General features: G+C 48.3%; 1 protein-coding gene across 1 annotated transcript in view; it reads right to left on the bottom strand.

Moving 5' to 3' along the window:
* Positions 1–12,494, bottom strand: part of GCN1 (GCN1 activator of EIF2AK4) — a 60,040-nt gene that overhangs the window by 14,525 nt on the left and 33,021 nt on the right. The window contains exons 33-44 of the mRNA XM_055322413.1: positions 12,122–12,316; positions 10,639–10,885; positions 10,102–10,223; positions 9,653–9,767; positions 8,394–8,573; positions 5,707–5,927; positions 4,422–4,490; positions 4,081–4,219; positions 3,797–3,993; positions 3,457–3,599; positions 1,987–2,104; positions 1,660–1,875 (exon numbers count right to left, since the gene is read on the bottom strand). Of these exons, the coding sequence (XP_055178388.1) occupies positions 1,660–1,875; positions 1,987–2,104; positions 3,457–3,599; positions 3,797–3,993; positions 4,081–4,219; positions 4,422–4,490; positions 5,707–5,927; positions 8,394–8,573; positions 9,653–9,767; positions 10,102–10,223; positions 10,639–10,885; positions 12,122–12,316 (1,962 nt within the window). The remainder of the gene's footprint in view (positions 1–1,659; positions 1,876–1,986; positions 2,105–3,456; positions 3,600–3,796; positions 3,994–4,080; positions 4,220–4,421; positions 4,491–5,706; positions 5,928–8,393; positions 8,574–9,652; positions 9,768–10,101; positions 10,224–10,638; positions 10,886–12,121; positions 12,317–12,494) is intronic.

The following is a 12,494-nucleotide window of genomic DNA, read 5'->3' as shown; positions in this document are numbered from 1 at the left end:
AAATGTTATTAAGGAAAAAACAAATCCATCTCCTCTGAGGCCTTATGCAAACCCTTCTTTAGAGCCAATGCGTAGTTTGCTTGCCAGGGATGGGGCTGGAAGTGGGTCAGAGGGGATTGGGAGAAGCAATCGTGAGCCCAGGCTGGGCCTGTCTTCCCAACCATAGAATATGCTTGGTCCCACCCCCACCTAGATCAGCCCCAGCTCATACACTTGCCTCAGTTTCTCACTCTAGACCCAGCAGCCCCCATTCAGCCTCTACTGATGGGTTCTGCACATCCTACCCTTACATCTAAAGCCCTCTCCCTGGGATCCCTGGGTGGTGCAGCAGTTTGGCGCCTGCCTTTGGCTCAGGGCGTGATCCTGGAGACCCGGGATCGAATCCCATATCGGGCTCCCGGTGCATGGAGCCTGCTTCTCCCTCTGCCTGTGTCTCTGCCTCTCTCTCTCTCTGTGACTATCATAAATAAATAAATTAATTTAAAAAATTAAAAATTAAAAAAATAAAAAATAAAAAATAAATAAAGCCCTCTCCCCCTGGTGTGGAATCGACTTTCACACGACCTCACCAGGTTAGTGCTTACCCATTTTCTATCCTTAAGAATCATTTCTCCTGAGCAGTTTCTCCTGTCCCCCAGCTGGTCAGAGGCCCATTATATGCATCTGTGGCACTCATGCATTTGCTATAGCTGCATTTACATCTGTTTATGTGATGAGCTGATTAACATCTACCTCCTCTATCAGAGTATAGCTCATGAGGCTAAGGATAAGTCTGCCTTTCTTCCCCATCATATCCCCAAGTTTTAGGCCCCTGCTTATTAGCACAGAGTAGGTGCTTAATAAATATTTGTTGTGGGAAAATTAATAAAAGGAAACCTCCTTCAGAATGGAGTCAGGAGGGGTGCCTTGGTAGCACAGTCAGTTAGGCATCTGACTCTTGGTTTCAGCTCAGGTCCTGATCTCAGGGTCATGATATCAAGCCTGGCACTGGAACCCTGATGAGCTAAGCACTGAGTGCAAAGTCTGAAGTTTCTCTCTCCCTCCCCCTCTGCCATCCCTCCATGCGCTCATGCATGCATGTATGTATGTGCGCACTCTCTACCAAATGAATAAATCTTTATTTAAAAAAGTGGGAGCCAGGAACCCAGAATGGGACACTCCCACACCCTACCACTCTTCATCAACTCAGACACAACAAGAAAAGATGAACCTTGCAGACTGAACAGGAAGAAACATACTTTACTGGGCTAGCAGGATGAAGGAAGATTTTCTCCTCTGCCAGCAAGAGCCCAGCCAATGAGAGACTATCACAACTCAGCCAATGAACAGCCACTAATCTTCAATCTCCCAGTTTCCACCAACAGACCTTTTTGTTTACAACAGCCCTCCTGACGGCCCCCTTCCCTTTATAAGAGAATGTATCACTCCTTTGTTCAGCAGAGTTGCCTATAGTTTTGCCAAGGCTTACATTTCCCAAACTGCAATTCTCTGCTATTCCTGAATAAATCCATCTTGCAGGCAAAATATCTGGCTGTTTTATTTTTAAGAGTAACCATTGAATGACTATGTAAATAAATAAATGCTCTCCTCTTAGATATGGGGTGGCCCTAGGCACCCTAGCCTCTGATGCTGGTTCAGAAGCAATGTCCAGAAACTTACAGTTCTCTTATCTGCACACGTGCTAGCCAAGAAACCCAGCAGCAGCCCAAAGAGGGTGGGAAGGATCTCACGCAAGGTACGGGGGGTATTAGAGACCACAATCTTCCAGACGTGCAAGGATGCCTGCCGCACAACCAGCTGGGTGTCTGAGCGGCCCATGTATAGCCCTGCCAGCACTCGGTTCCGTCGATCTACACCCAGGGCAGTGATGATAGCCTGCAGCAATGGAAAAGAGGAGAGAACACAGGGCAGTGAACCTCCACAGCATGAGAGCCAGAGCACATCCCTACCATCACCAAAAGCAGAAAACCAACCCAAGGTACACACTTTGTTGGACTGGGCAGTTCCAAAGTTATCATCTTCAGAAGCAGTTTCTGTGGTCATCTTCCCAGTGACCCCAGAGATATGGAACAGCAGATCCCCCAGAAGCTGAACAGAGCTGAACCTGAGGAGGATGCCAAGAACAGAGTCACAGCGTCACAATGGGCAGTCTCAGAGGAACAATGGAACCCTGGCCCAAAAAGGCGCTGGAAAGAAGCGCACCCAAAATATTCCTGGTCATTATCTTGGAATGAGGGAAGTTACAGATGATTTTCATCTCTTTGCACTTTCCCACTTTATTTTTTTCCTAAGTTTACTACTAATGAACATATTTTAATAACGGGAAAAACCAACATTTTTAGAAAACATATGTGAACATTTCTGTAATAAAGTTAGAAAGAAGAGAGATGGAGGGTACATAAGAAAGCATTAACAGGAAACCAGGAGTGCTGGTCATTAGAACTGGACATGTAAGGGAAGGCCTAGAAGGATAAACTACATTTCTCTTCAAATTACATTAGGTTTATTGTTTTTGATAACTGCAAAAATAATAGTGCTATTCAAAGCAAAGAATCAAAAACCACAAAAAAACACAAAGAAAGTGAATGTAAACAACCACCCATGGAATGCCTGGGTGGCTCAGCAGTTGAGCATCTGCCTGTGGCTCAGGGAGTGATCCCGGAGTCCTGGAATCAAATCCCACATCGAGCTTCCTGCATGGAGCCTGCTTCTCCCTCTGCCTATGTCTCTGTCTCTCTCTGTGTGTCTCTCATGAATAAATATAATTAAAAAAAAAAAAAAATAACCAACCACCCAAACTCCCCCTACCAAGGCAGCCACCCCGACACTCTGGTGACACTCCATACACTATCTAAGAGACATGCACAGTCCCACCCAATGTGGGAAGTGGGCCTGCACCACAGGCACTGGGCTGTGGCCCACACTTCCTGCGTCAGCTAATGTGGTCTTCTTTTTTTTTTTTTTTTTTGAGAGAGAGAGAGAGCCAGTGGGGTGGAGGGAGGGGCAAAGTGAGAGAGAAAGAGGGAATCTTTTTTTTTTAATTTATAATTTTTTTAATTTTTATTTATTTATGATAGTCACACAGAGAGAGAGAGAGAAAGGCAGAGACACAGGCAGAGGGAGAAGCAGGCTCCATGCACCGGGAGCCCGACGTGGGATTCGATCCCGGGTCTCCAGGATCGCGCCCTGGGCCAAAGGCAGGCGCCAAACCGCTGCGCCACCCAGGGATCCCATGTTTAAGGTTCTAATACAAACTGAAGCACTAAGTAGAGCAAACTTTTCAAAAGAGAATCAGGATAGAGACACTGTTACACAAAACTGGAGAGTTACTGAATGGCTAAGAGCAAGAATCTAGAGAAGTTGAGAGTTCCTGGCAACATTTTCCTCCTCATTTCTTAATCAGAATTCCCAAAACACAAAGCTGGAACCGCTGGATCTTTCTGCCCGAGGCCTTACCTTATTCTCCAGAGATCATCAAAGAGGCCTTGCTCCAGCTGGGGCAGCAGCAGGGCGATGGCCGTCTCGGCATACATGGAGATGACCCTCTGGCCTGCACGCAGGGCGGTGTCACGCACAAATTCATTCTCATCAGCAAGAGCCTGTACACACATAGGGTGGGTCAGCCACGGCTGCCTCCCCCAAGGCACCAGACCCAAAGGAAATGGGACCTCCTGAAGAGCAGGATGAGGATTCTGGCCACCCAGTCCCAGCTGGCAGGGAGCCCTGACTCCAAGGAGAGCACGTGCATCCTGCCCCATTCAGTAATGCTACCCTTGGCCTAGTCCCTGGTGCCTACTTTGAGGATACAGGGGATGATGGGCCCCACGTAAGGAGTGAACTTGTCCCCGAAGGTGATAGGCAGGTAGTTGAACATCATGATATAGCCATCTCGGACGTGGGGTGCAATGTCGACTTTGCTGGCTGTAGCCACAATTTCTGGCATCAGCTTCTCCAACTTCTCCACCCCCAAGCCAGCCATGACCTCGGCCAACCCTGCAACAAAAGGAGGAGTGACCCACTGGATCTGAGGGCCCCTAGATGGCATTCCCAATTTGGTCCCTGGGCCTGCCCTGGCCTCACCTTGTGCAGCGCCCGAGCGATCCACGGAGCTCTGCTCATAGGTCAGCGTCTCCATCAGCCATGGCAGCAAGTCCTCAAAGCACGACTCCCCCATGCCCTTCACCATAGCCCCAAGGGCCTTTGCAGACACTGTCCGCACCTGTCAGGAAGCCAAGAGCCAGGGCCATAGGAGTTGCAGCATTTCAAAACGAGGGGCTCATGCAGGAGTAGGGAGAGGCCCCTCGGTCTCTTTCCTTCTACCAGACAGGCACAAAAGCACCTCATAGGGAATTCTCAGGAATCAATCTTCTGAGGAGTAGACTAAAATAATGAACTCCTATTCCCCTTACCCCCAGCCTCACCTCAGGTACAGGGTCCAAAAGGGAGGCTTTCAGGCCAGGCGTCACGCTTGGTAGGTAAGGAGCCAAGTCCTGCAACAATACGAAAGGCAACCTGGTAGAAGCCTGGCTCCTGCTTCCTCTGGAACTGGTTCCACCATGGACCCTGACCTCCTCACTCTGCTGACAAGGAAAGCTCAGTAGGGCCGCTCACAGGGCCAGCAGGGAAGAGCATCTGGTGAGGAACCCCCCCTGACTGGTTCCCTGGAGGCCCCCGTGACTGCCTGGGAAACCTACAAGGGACCTGAGGCCCACCCTTCATATGCTGAAAGAACCCCCCAGCTAGAGATCAGTGCTCTTCCTCCTCTTGCCCTTGTCTCAGAACCAAGGCCCACCTCACCTCTGGAATCTAGGAAATCATTTCTGGCACTTTCCTTTCAGAACAATGTTATCATCTTCCCATTCTCACCCTAAAAGGTTTATGTCTCTTGGTATAGCATTTGGGTTTAGGCAACAGTTTTAAATATAGAAAAAGCCTTATGTTCCCTGAAGCATCATTTAAAATAGCAGAAAACCTTGGACGGTATACGACCAACAAAAGGATTATGTAAGTTATGGTAGATAAACTTGTTAGAATATTAAAGAACTATTAAAAACCATTTTTGTGAATAAATCATTGTAACTTAAAAATAAGCTTATGTTCAGGAATATAATTTTTATATGCAATAAAAAACATGGTAATAATTGTTTTAGTGTTGGAACTATGTATACTATCATTTGTTTTAGCAATTTTCCCATTTCCTAAATTCTCCAGGATTGACATCACTTGCCTACTTTACCTCTTATGCCCATAGCCTCAGCAAGCAAAGCATGGCTATGGGAGACCGTGAGCTCACACATGGAAACCCTTGGGATAGAGTAAACAAAGTAAATGTCCCAAACTAGCCTAACTTCCTCTAATTTGGAGGCTTATACAAGCAAATGCTTGCGACAAGAGAACTGCAAGCAGTCAAAACAGCAGCCATGTTGCCAACATAGGGCACGGCTGGGCCTTTCCTCCTCCTCAATCTGTAAAAGAGCCCAAGGATGGCCTCATCTGGTGGCTGAGCTAGTAAGAACTTCAACCACAGTGCTCTGTAAGATGCCCAGAGAGCCTAGTTTTCTACCCTCTACCCCAAAATGGTCTTCTTCCTCTAAACATAATCAGGGACCAAAAGCCTATAGCCCTGTGTCTGCTGTGGGCAGAGATTCTGTGCCCTGAACCAGCATCTACTGATCTGTCCTACACCAGCCCCAGTTGGGCCGCTACCTTCTGGTCTGTCAGGGAGTACATGTTGCCAATAATCTGGGCTGCCATCTTCCGCGTGTCCGTGGAACGGTCCTGGAAGGCTCTCTGGACAATGGGCATGATGAGGGCCAGGGATGGGGCATCAATGAAGTGGACAAACTTGGTATCCAGCAGAGTCTGCAAGCATTTCTGGGTCTTCCTGGAGGGGTCCGTCAGGGCATCCAGCAGGACTGGGGCAATGGCTGCATGTCCAAACAAGAGGGAGGCTAATTTACACAAGTCTCAGGTGTGGCAAAGTCGCCAGGTCCCCAGAACTACAGGCAGTCAGAAGAGAATCTGGGGACACCCCTCCTTGGAGCCCCACAAGTCACCAGCTGTGGAACCCAGTCTGCTATGCTTGCTTCGGTAGCACATATACTAAAACTGGAAGGCAATCTGCTTGCAAAGAACAATCCTTGCTCAACTAGGAAGAAGGTAATAGCCATTACCCCTTTGCACTGTGCAGCCTGATCTTGCAAGACAACTGGGGGGTGACCTTCAGTGGACACCGAGCCACAGCCACAGTGCTGAGCCTCCATGGGAACACTGCTCAGATACCGCCTCATGCTGCCTCCTCATGGAAATGGCAGCACAAAGTGGTTTTGCAAAAATACTGTTTTGAGACACCAAAGGCTGCTGGGCCAGTGCTAGCAATGAAGCACACGATGCTCAGAGCAGTTAAACCCAGATAAAACAAGCTCTCCAAGTCAGCACCATCAGCCTAGCAAAATAATTGCCAAGAGAAATACATGGCTTCTCTTTTCCACAAGCCCAGGGAATTCAGCCACTATAAAGACCCATGCTAGTAAATAATTTAAAAAAAAAAACAACTAATAACTCAAGTAAAAAATGGACAAAAGATTTTAACAGTTCTCCAAAGAAGATATGCAAATGGCCAATAAGCCCACAAAAAAACAAAAGACATTCAACATCATTAGTCATTAGGGAAATGCAAATCAAAACAACACTGAGATGCCACTTCACACCCACTAGGGTGGCTATAACCAAAAAGACAGACAGTAACAGTGCTAGCCTTGGTAACTCTCACACATTGCTACTGGGAATGTCAAATGATTCAGTTGCTTTGGAAAACAGTCTAGCAGCTCCTCAGAAAGGCAGGCAGTTACCATACCAGGACCCAGCAATATCCACTCCTAGGGGTCCAACCAAGAGACCTAAACACATTTAAAAAACCACTCAGGGCAGCCTGGATGGCTCAGTGGTTTAGCACTGCCATCAGCCCAGGGCCTGATCCTGGAGATCCGGGATCAAGTCCCACATTGGACTCCCTGCATGGAGCCTGCTTCTCCCTCTCCCTGTGTCTCTGCCTCTCCCTCTGTCTCTGTCTCTCTCTCTCTCTCTCTCTCATGAATAAATAATAAAATAGAATAGAATAGAATAGAATAAATAAAATATAAAATAAAATAAAATAACCACTCATATACAAATGTTCACAGCAGCATTATTCTGAGCAACCAATAAGTGGAAACAACCCAAATGTCCATCAACAAATGATTTGATAAACAAAATGTGGTCTATCTATATGATGGATTATTGGGCCATAAAAAGAAATAAAGAAATGACCCATGCTACAATATGGATGAACCTTGAAAACATGATGCTAAAGCTCAAGAAACTAGCCAAAAATGATCCTACCACAAAGTATCTGCAACAGGCAATCCCAAACAGAAAGCAGATTAGTGATTGTCTGGGCCCAGAGGAAGGGAAGGGAAAGAAGAGGTATGGGGTTTCTTTCTGGGGTGAAGAAAATGCCCCAGAACTAGACAGTGGTGACATTTATGTAATTTTGTGAATATACAAAAAAACCCATTGAATTGCATACATTTTTTAAAAGTGTCTTTAACACTATGCAAATCATATCTCAATTAAAAAAAAAAAAAAAAGACCCATGCTGGATTTCCAAAAATGCAAGCACTTCCCCTCATCTGATAGAGACTGAGACTGCATTAAGCCCTAGGAATCCCCCAGGCTGCTGGACATTGAGAAAAACAAAACACAAGGATACCTATTCATCTCTTGCAAAACAAAAACACACAAATCACAAATACTGTTTTCTGAATGAAAAAAAGTCTGGTAACATCCTAAGTACAGTGAACAATCACCCACGTCCTACCCTGATGTTTAACATTTAACAAGTGATATGCTAGGTGAGATAGTAGCTGGGTTTTGTTTCTAGAAATCAAATCTCCTGCCATCACTCCATCAAGAACCACACTACAGAGCATAGAGGACTAACCCTTCCCTAAGCTTCTCCTCTATCACGTCTTCTGGAATGAGACAGAATAGAAAGTTCTCAAAGAACATTTAATACTGATGTGGTCCAGAGCATGTCACTCAATTCTGTTGACCTCAGGGCTCAGCTGAGTGCGCAGGGCTCCCTGGGAGCCAAGCTGAGCTGAGCTGATGACTCAGTTTCCCTATCTGTACAGTCAATGATGAATGCTCCAGGGACCAGCAGCAAAACTGCTTCCAAACTACTTCCCACTAATTATCCTAGAAATTAGAGGTTATTATCCCAGAATTTCAAGGTTATTTCAATGTGAATCTATCTTCAGAGGGCAAAAATCTTTGCTGAATGCACACATTTCCTGCAGTGTCCAGGAATGGGAGAAGAAGCCATAGCCAGTGTGCTCATGGGAGAAGCATACCTAGAATCTCTGGGTTCCTGATGACGGAACCAATCTGCCTTAATGCCTGCTGTCCAGCCTTCTGCACTTTGACGTGGGAGTCAGTGAGTACCTCCGTGAGCTTGGGCACGATGTTGGGCAGGCAGGATGACAGCTGCTTGGGAGCACAGTACGCCATTGCCCCGAGCAGCTCCACTGACCCTGGAGACAAGAGACACAGGCCCAGCATGAGATCACTAAGCACAGGCCAGGGAGCCACTTGTGCTGGCTGCGAGGCCAAGGGACAACCAGCCGGCTCCTCTGCAGACTGTGCTGAAACAGGCCCCAGTAAGGGGGGTAGGGGTGGGCGCCCTCCAGCAGAGTGAGCACAATGCTCCCAAGGCCTGCTGAGCCATGAGATTCTGGGTGTGATGCAAGGTGATGTAGGGGAAAGAGGTAAGACCAGGATCGGGGAAGACCTGGCTGAGTCCTGGCAATGACCCAAGGCCAATGCACTGAATTTCTCTAGCCTAGTTTCTTTATCCATATATGAAGAAACTCATTTAGAGCTGTGATTTTTCAAACTGCAGGGTGGAGCCTGAAGGCCTGAGGGGAGAAAGGACCAAGTGGGAGGGCCCCAATGTTGACCCTGCCCAAACCAAAACAGCTCCACTTGTATCTGTTTTGCATATTAGGATGCCAGAGAAGATTCTATTTTTAAAAAGGGACTTGGAGGGATCCCTGGGTGGCACAGCGGTTTGGCGCACACCTTTGGCCCAAGGCGCGATCCTGGAGACCCAGGATCGAATCCCACATCAGGCTCCCGGTGCATGGAGCCTGCTTCTCCCTCTGCCTGTGTCTCTGCCTCTCTCTCTCTCTCTGTGTGACTATCATAAATTAAAATTAAAAAAAAAAAAAGGGACTTGGAAAAAAACAAATAAATAAAATAAAATAATAAAATAATATAATAAAATAATAAAGTAAAATAAAATAATAAAATAAAATAAAATGGGACTTGGGGCGGGGGGGAAGCTTTAAAGTCACAGTAGTTGCCACAAACTAACTTTAAAGCTCTAGGACCTCCTCACTTAGGGCTACAGTTCCCACGAGAGGCCTGTTCTTTGTATGAAAGCACACAAGCTATTGAAGCTGCCTGATTACTCTGAGGGTCTCAGCCTTATCTGTGGGCTGGGGAGCACACATACACGGGACAAGATCCCTGGATGGCTCCCTTGATCCCTGCAAGGGCAGTCTTCAGAAAAGGAGGCTGGGACAGAGACACCAAAGGGGAGCAGCCTTACCAGCTTTGGTTCTCCAGGATTCCTCCTCCAAGGCAGCCAGTAAGGAGGGGAGCACCAGCTTCACCCCATGAGCACTCAGGTTGCTCATCACAGCTTTGGCACAATCATCTGCAGCCTCAAGGGAGGAGAAAAGGTGTTCAGGGGCCTCCTTGCCCAAGAAACAGTCAAGGCTGATTTAGATCGAATGTTCCTCCTGGCAACCAACACTGACTGGAGGTCTCCTGTGTCAGACCCTGTGTACAGACACAGCTGAGAAGGAGAGTTCCTCATCTTAGAAAGCTTCAATACTTTACTGGAAATTGGAGGAGTCCATATCAGTAACTGACGCCTGAGGGGGAGGGGGGGTTCCCAGCAGTGGGCCCTCCCATCTCCTCAGACCTTGGGCGGAGACTCACAGGCACTGGCGGCCCCAGCTGGCAGCAGGTCTCACATGCAGCCTCAGGACTTACCTCACGCACATACTGGTTCCCATCTCCGAAGCACAGCAGCAGATGGGGCAGCACGTGAACCACATACGGCTCGAAGAGCTTCCCCAGCATGGTGCACAGCATCTCAAAGGCAAAGAGGGCTCCTGGGGGAGGAGGAACAGGTGGAAACAGATTGTGCTCTGGAGGCAGCCACAGGATAAACTCCCTGCCATCTCCTCCCCTCAAGGCAGTTGTGGGACTACAGCACTCTACCTCCCCAAGAGCATGGATGTGGCTGAGCAGGAAGGAGGAGAGAACAGGGCAGTGTCTGTCACTTTGTGGCACTAACAGCTAATAAGGCCAATTCTGTCTCAGCTGACGGTCTCAAAGCTGAGTAAGAAATAAAGTCCAGGCTACAGGAGCAAGGACGGGATGAAATGGGTTACACAAACTGCCCCCTCGACAGGACACACACAAACACCAGGCCTTCAGTGGGGAAGGAAAGGCCAGATTCCTTCCTCTGGCAGCTGTGGGGACTGACTTCCCATCCTGGGCAGCCCCAAGCTCAGAGACACTCACCTTCTCGCCGGCGGAAGTTCTTCTTATCCTGGATGGCATCAGTCAGCGCTGCCATCATCTCCTGCTGCTTTAGCGAGAGGATGCCCAGGCCTTTCACCAGGCCTGCCAGCCCGTAGGCGGCCCCTTTGCGCTCTGCGTACTTGTCTGACTCCAGCAGCTGCTGCATCAGCCTCTGGATCATCCCTCCTGCATCCTCTTTGATGGCTGGCACGAGAGGTGGTAAGCAGCTGGCCACGGATTCCTGGACCTATGGGAGGGGCCTGCCTTGTCACAGTGTTGCAGCTCAACCACAGCCACTCCTGGGGGCTGCCACAGTCCTATGCAGTGCCTCACCACTAGATGTCCCCAAGCCCCATCTCAGCCACTGCCTGTCAGACAACACAAGGCATCAGACAAGCAAACAGTGTTAGGTGCCCGTGGATGACACGGGCTCCATCAGGGGGCACACTTGATCTGTGAGGCCTAGTCAGATGACAGAAAACTCCAGGAAGACACACTCACATAGAAAGATCTAGAGAGAAGTGCGCGACTGCGCCTTCTTAAAAATGGCCTGAGTCTCTCAGTGTTCTTGTTAAAGGCACAGGGAATTCAGCCTTGCCTTACAGGGCGAGGCCCAAACTGAGTGGTACCCAAAGGCCGCACCAGTTCTGCCTTCCAACCACAGTTCATTAAGCTCAACAAGAGAGTATACAGCAAAGCACTGTGCTGCCAGAGGCCCAGGCAGATCCTCTGCAGATGAGTTTTCAAATTTACTTGACCACAGTTTTGTGAACCTACATTTGAAATACTATGGGTGACCCAAAATGCAAGTCACTTTGGGGGGGGAAATACATACACACGCGCACACACACGTTTTTCAAAAAAGAAAACAACAATCCTTGCACTATGGCTTACAGTCGACATTAGAAAGCCCCTGAAATGTGTAAGGAACACACAGAGAGGGACACCTGGGTGGCTTAGAGGTTTAGCGCCTGCCTTCCGCCCAGGGCGTAATTCTGGAGTCCCGGAATCAAGTCCCACATCGGGCTCCCTGCATTGAGCCTGCTTCTCCCTCTGCCTGTGTCTCTGCCTCTCTCTCTCTGTCTCTCTGTGTGTGTCTCTCATAAATAAATAAATAAAATCTTAAAAAAAAAATAAAAAGGAACACACAGAGGGTCAGGGAAAGCTCAGCAGAGGGAGCTATCTTTTTTTTTAATCTTGCTATCCCTAGTGCTGGGTTTATTCTAAGTGCAAAAAGAGACTATTAGTAAATAAGTAGGAAAAAAATCAAAGTACTTAGGAAATCTACTAGAGCAAAGTAACTCCTTCTCCAGGGGTGCTCTTCACTATAAACCAGGCTGCCCCAAGAAAGAGGATGACTCCTTGCTGAGAACTAGGCCTCCAGGGCCCTGATACCCAACTGGGCCCTAGTATCCCACTACACACATGCAGTCTGTCTCAATTCCCCAACTGGCTTGTGGGCCCCAGGCCAGGAGGCAGGTACCTGTTGGGAGGGGGTAGAGAGAGCAGCGATGAGCTTGGCAACGATGGGCTTCACTTTGGGGTCACTCTTGTCCAGATGCTTAGCCAGAGAGCCCATGAGGACCACTACACTCTGCCTCACAGCATCATAGCTGGCATCGTTGGGCGCGTTCTTCAGAAACTCCTCAAACACCGGCAGCAACGAGTTGACATTCTCCTGAAAAGCCAAGCCCACCCAAAGCCTCATGTCAACTCTACACGCTGCATCGGGGATGACAGTTTCTGCCTGAGGATGAACCCCAAGCCTGGCTTGGGACTGGCATCCTGATAAGCCAGCCAACAATGCCAGCGGGTTTCCCAATTTTCTGGCAGCAACGCAGCAGACTTAAAGAATT

This window comes from Nyctereutes procyonoides, unplaced genomic scaffold (genome assembly GCF_905146905.1).
Source record: "Nyctereutes procyonoides isolate TBG_1078 unplaced genomic scaffold, NYPRO_anot_genome, whole genome shotgun sequence".
NCBI classification, from domain to species: Eukaryota; Metazoa; Chordata; class Mammalia; order Carnivora; family Canidae; genus Nyctereutes; species Nyctereutes procyonoides.
Note: the sequence above shows the minus strand (reverse complement) of the source record. Positions and strands in the feature narration are given on the sequence as shown.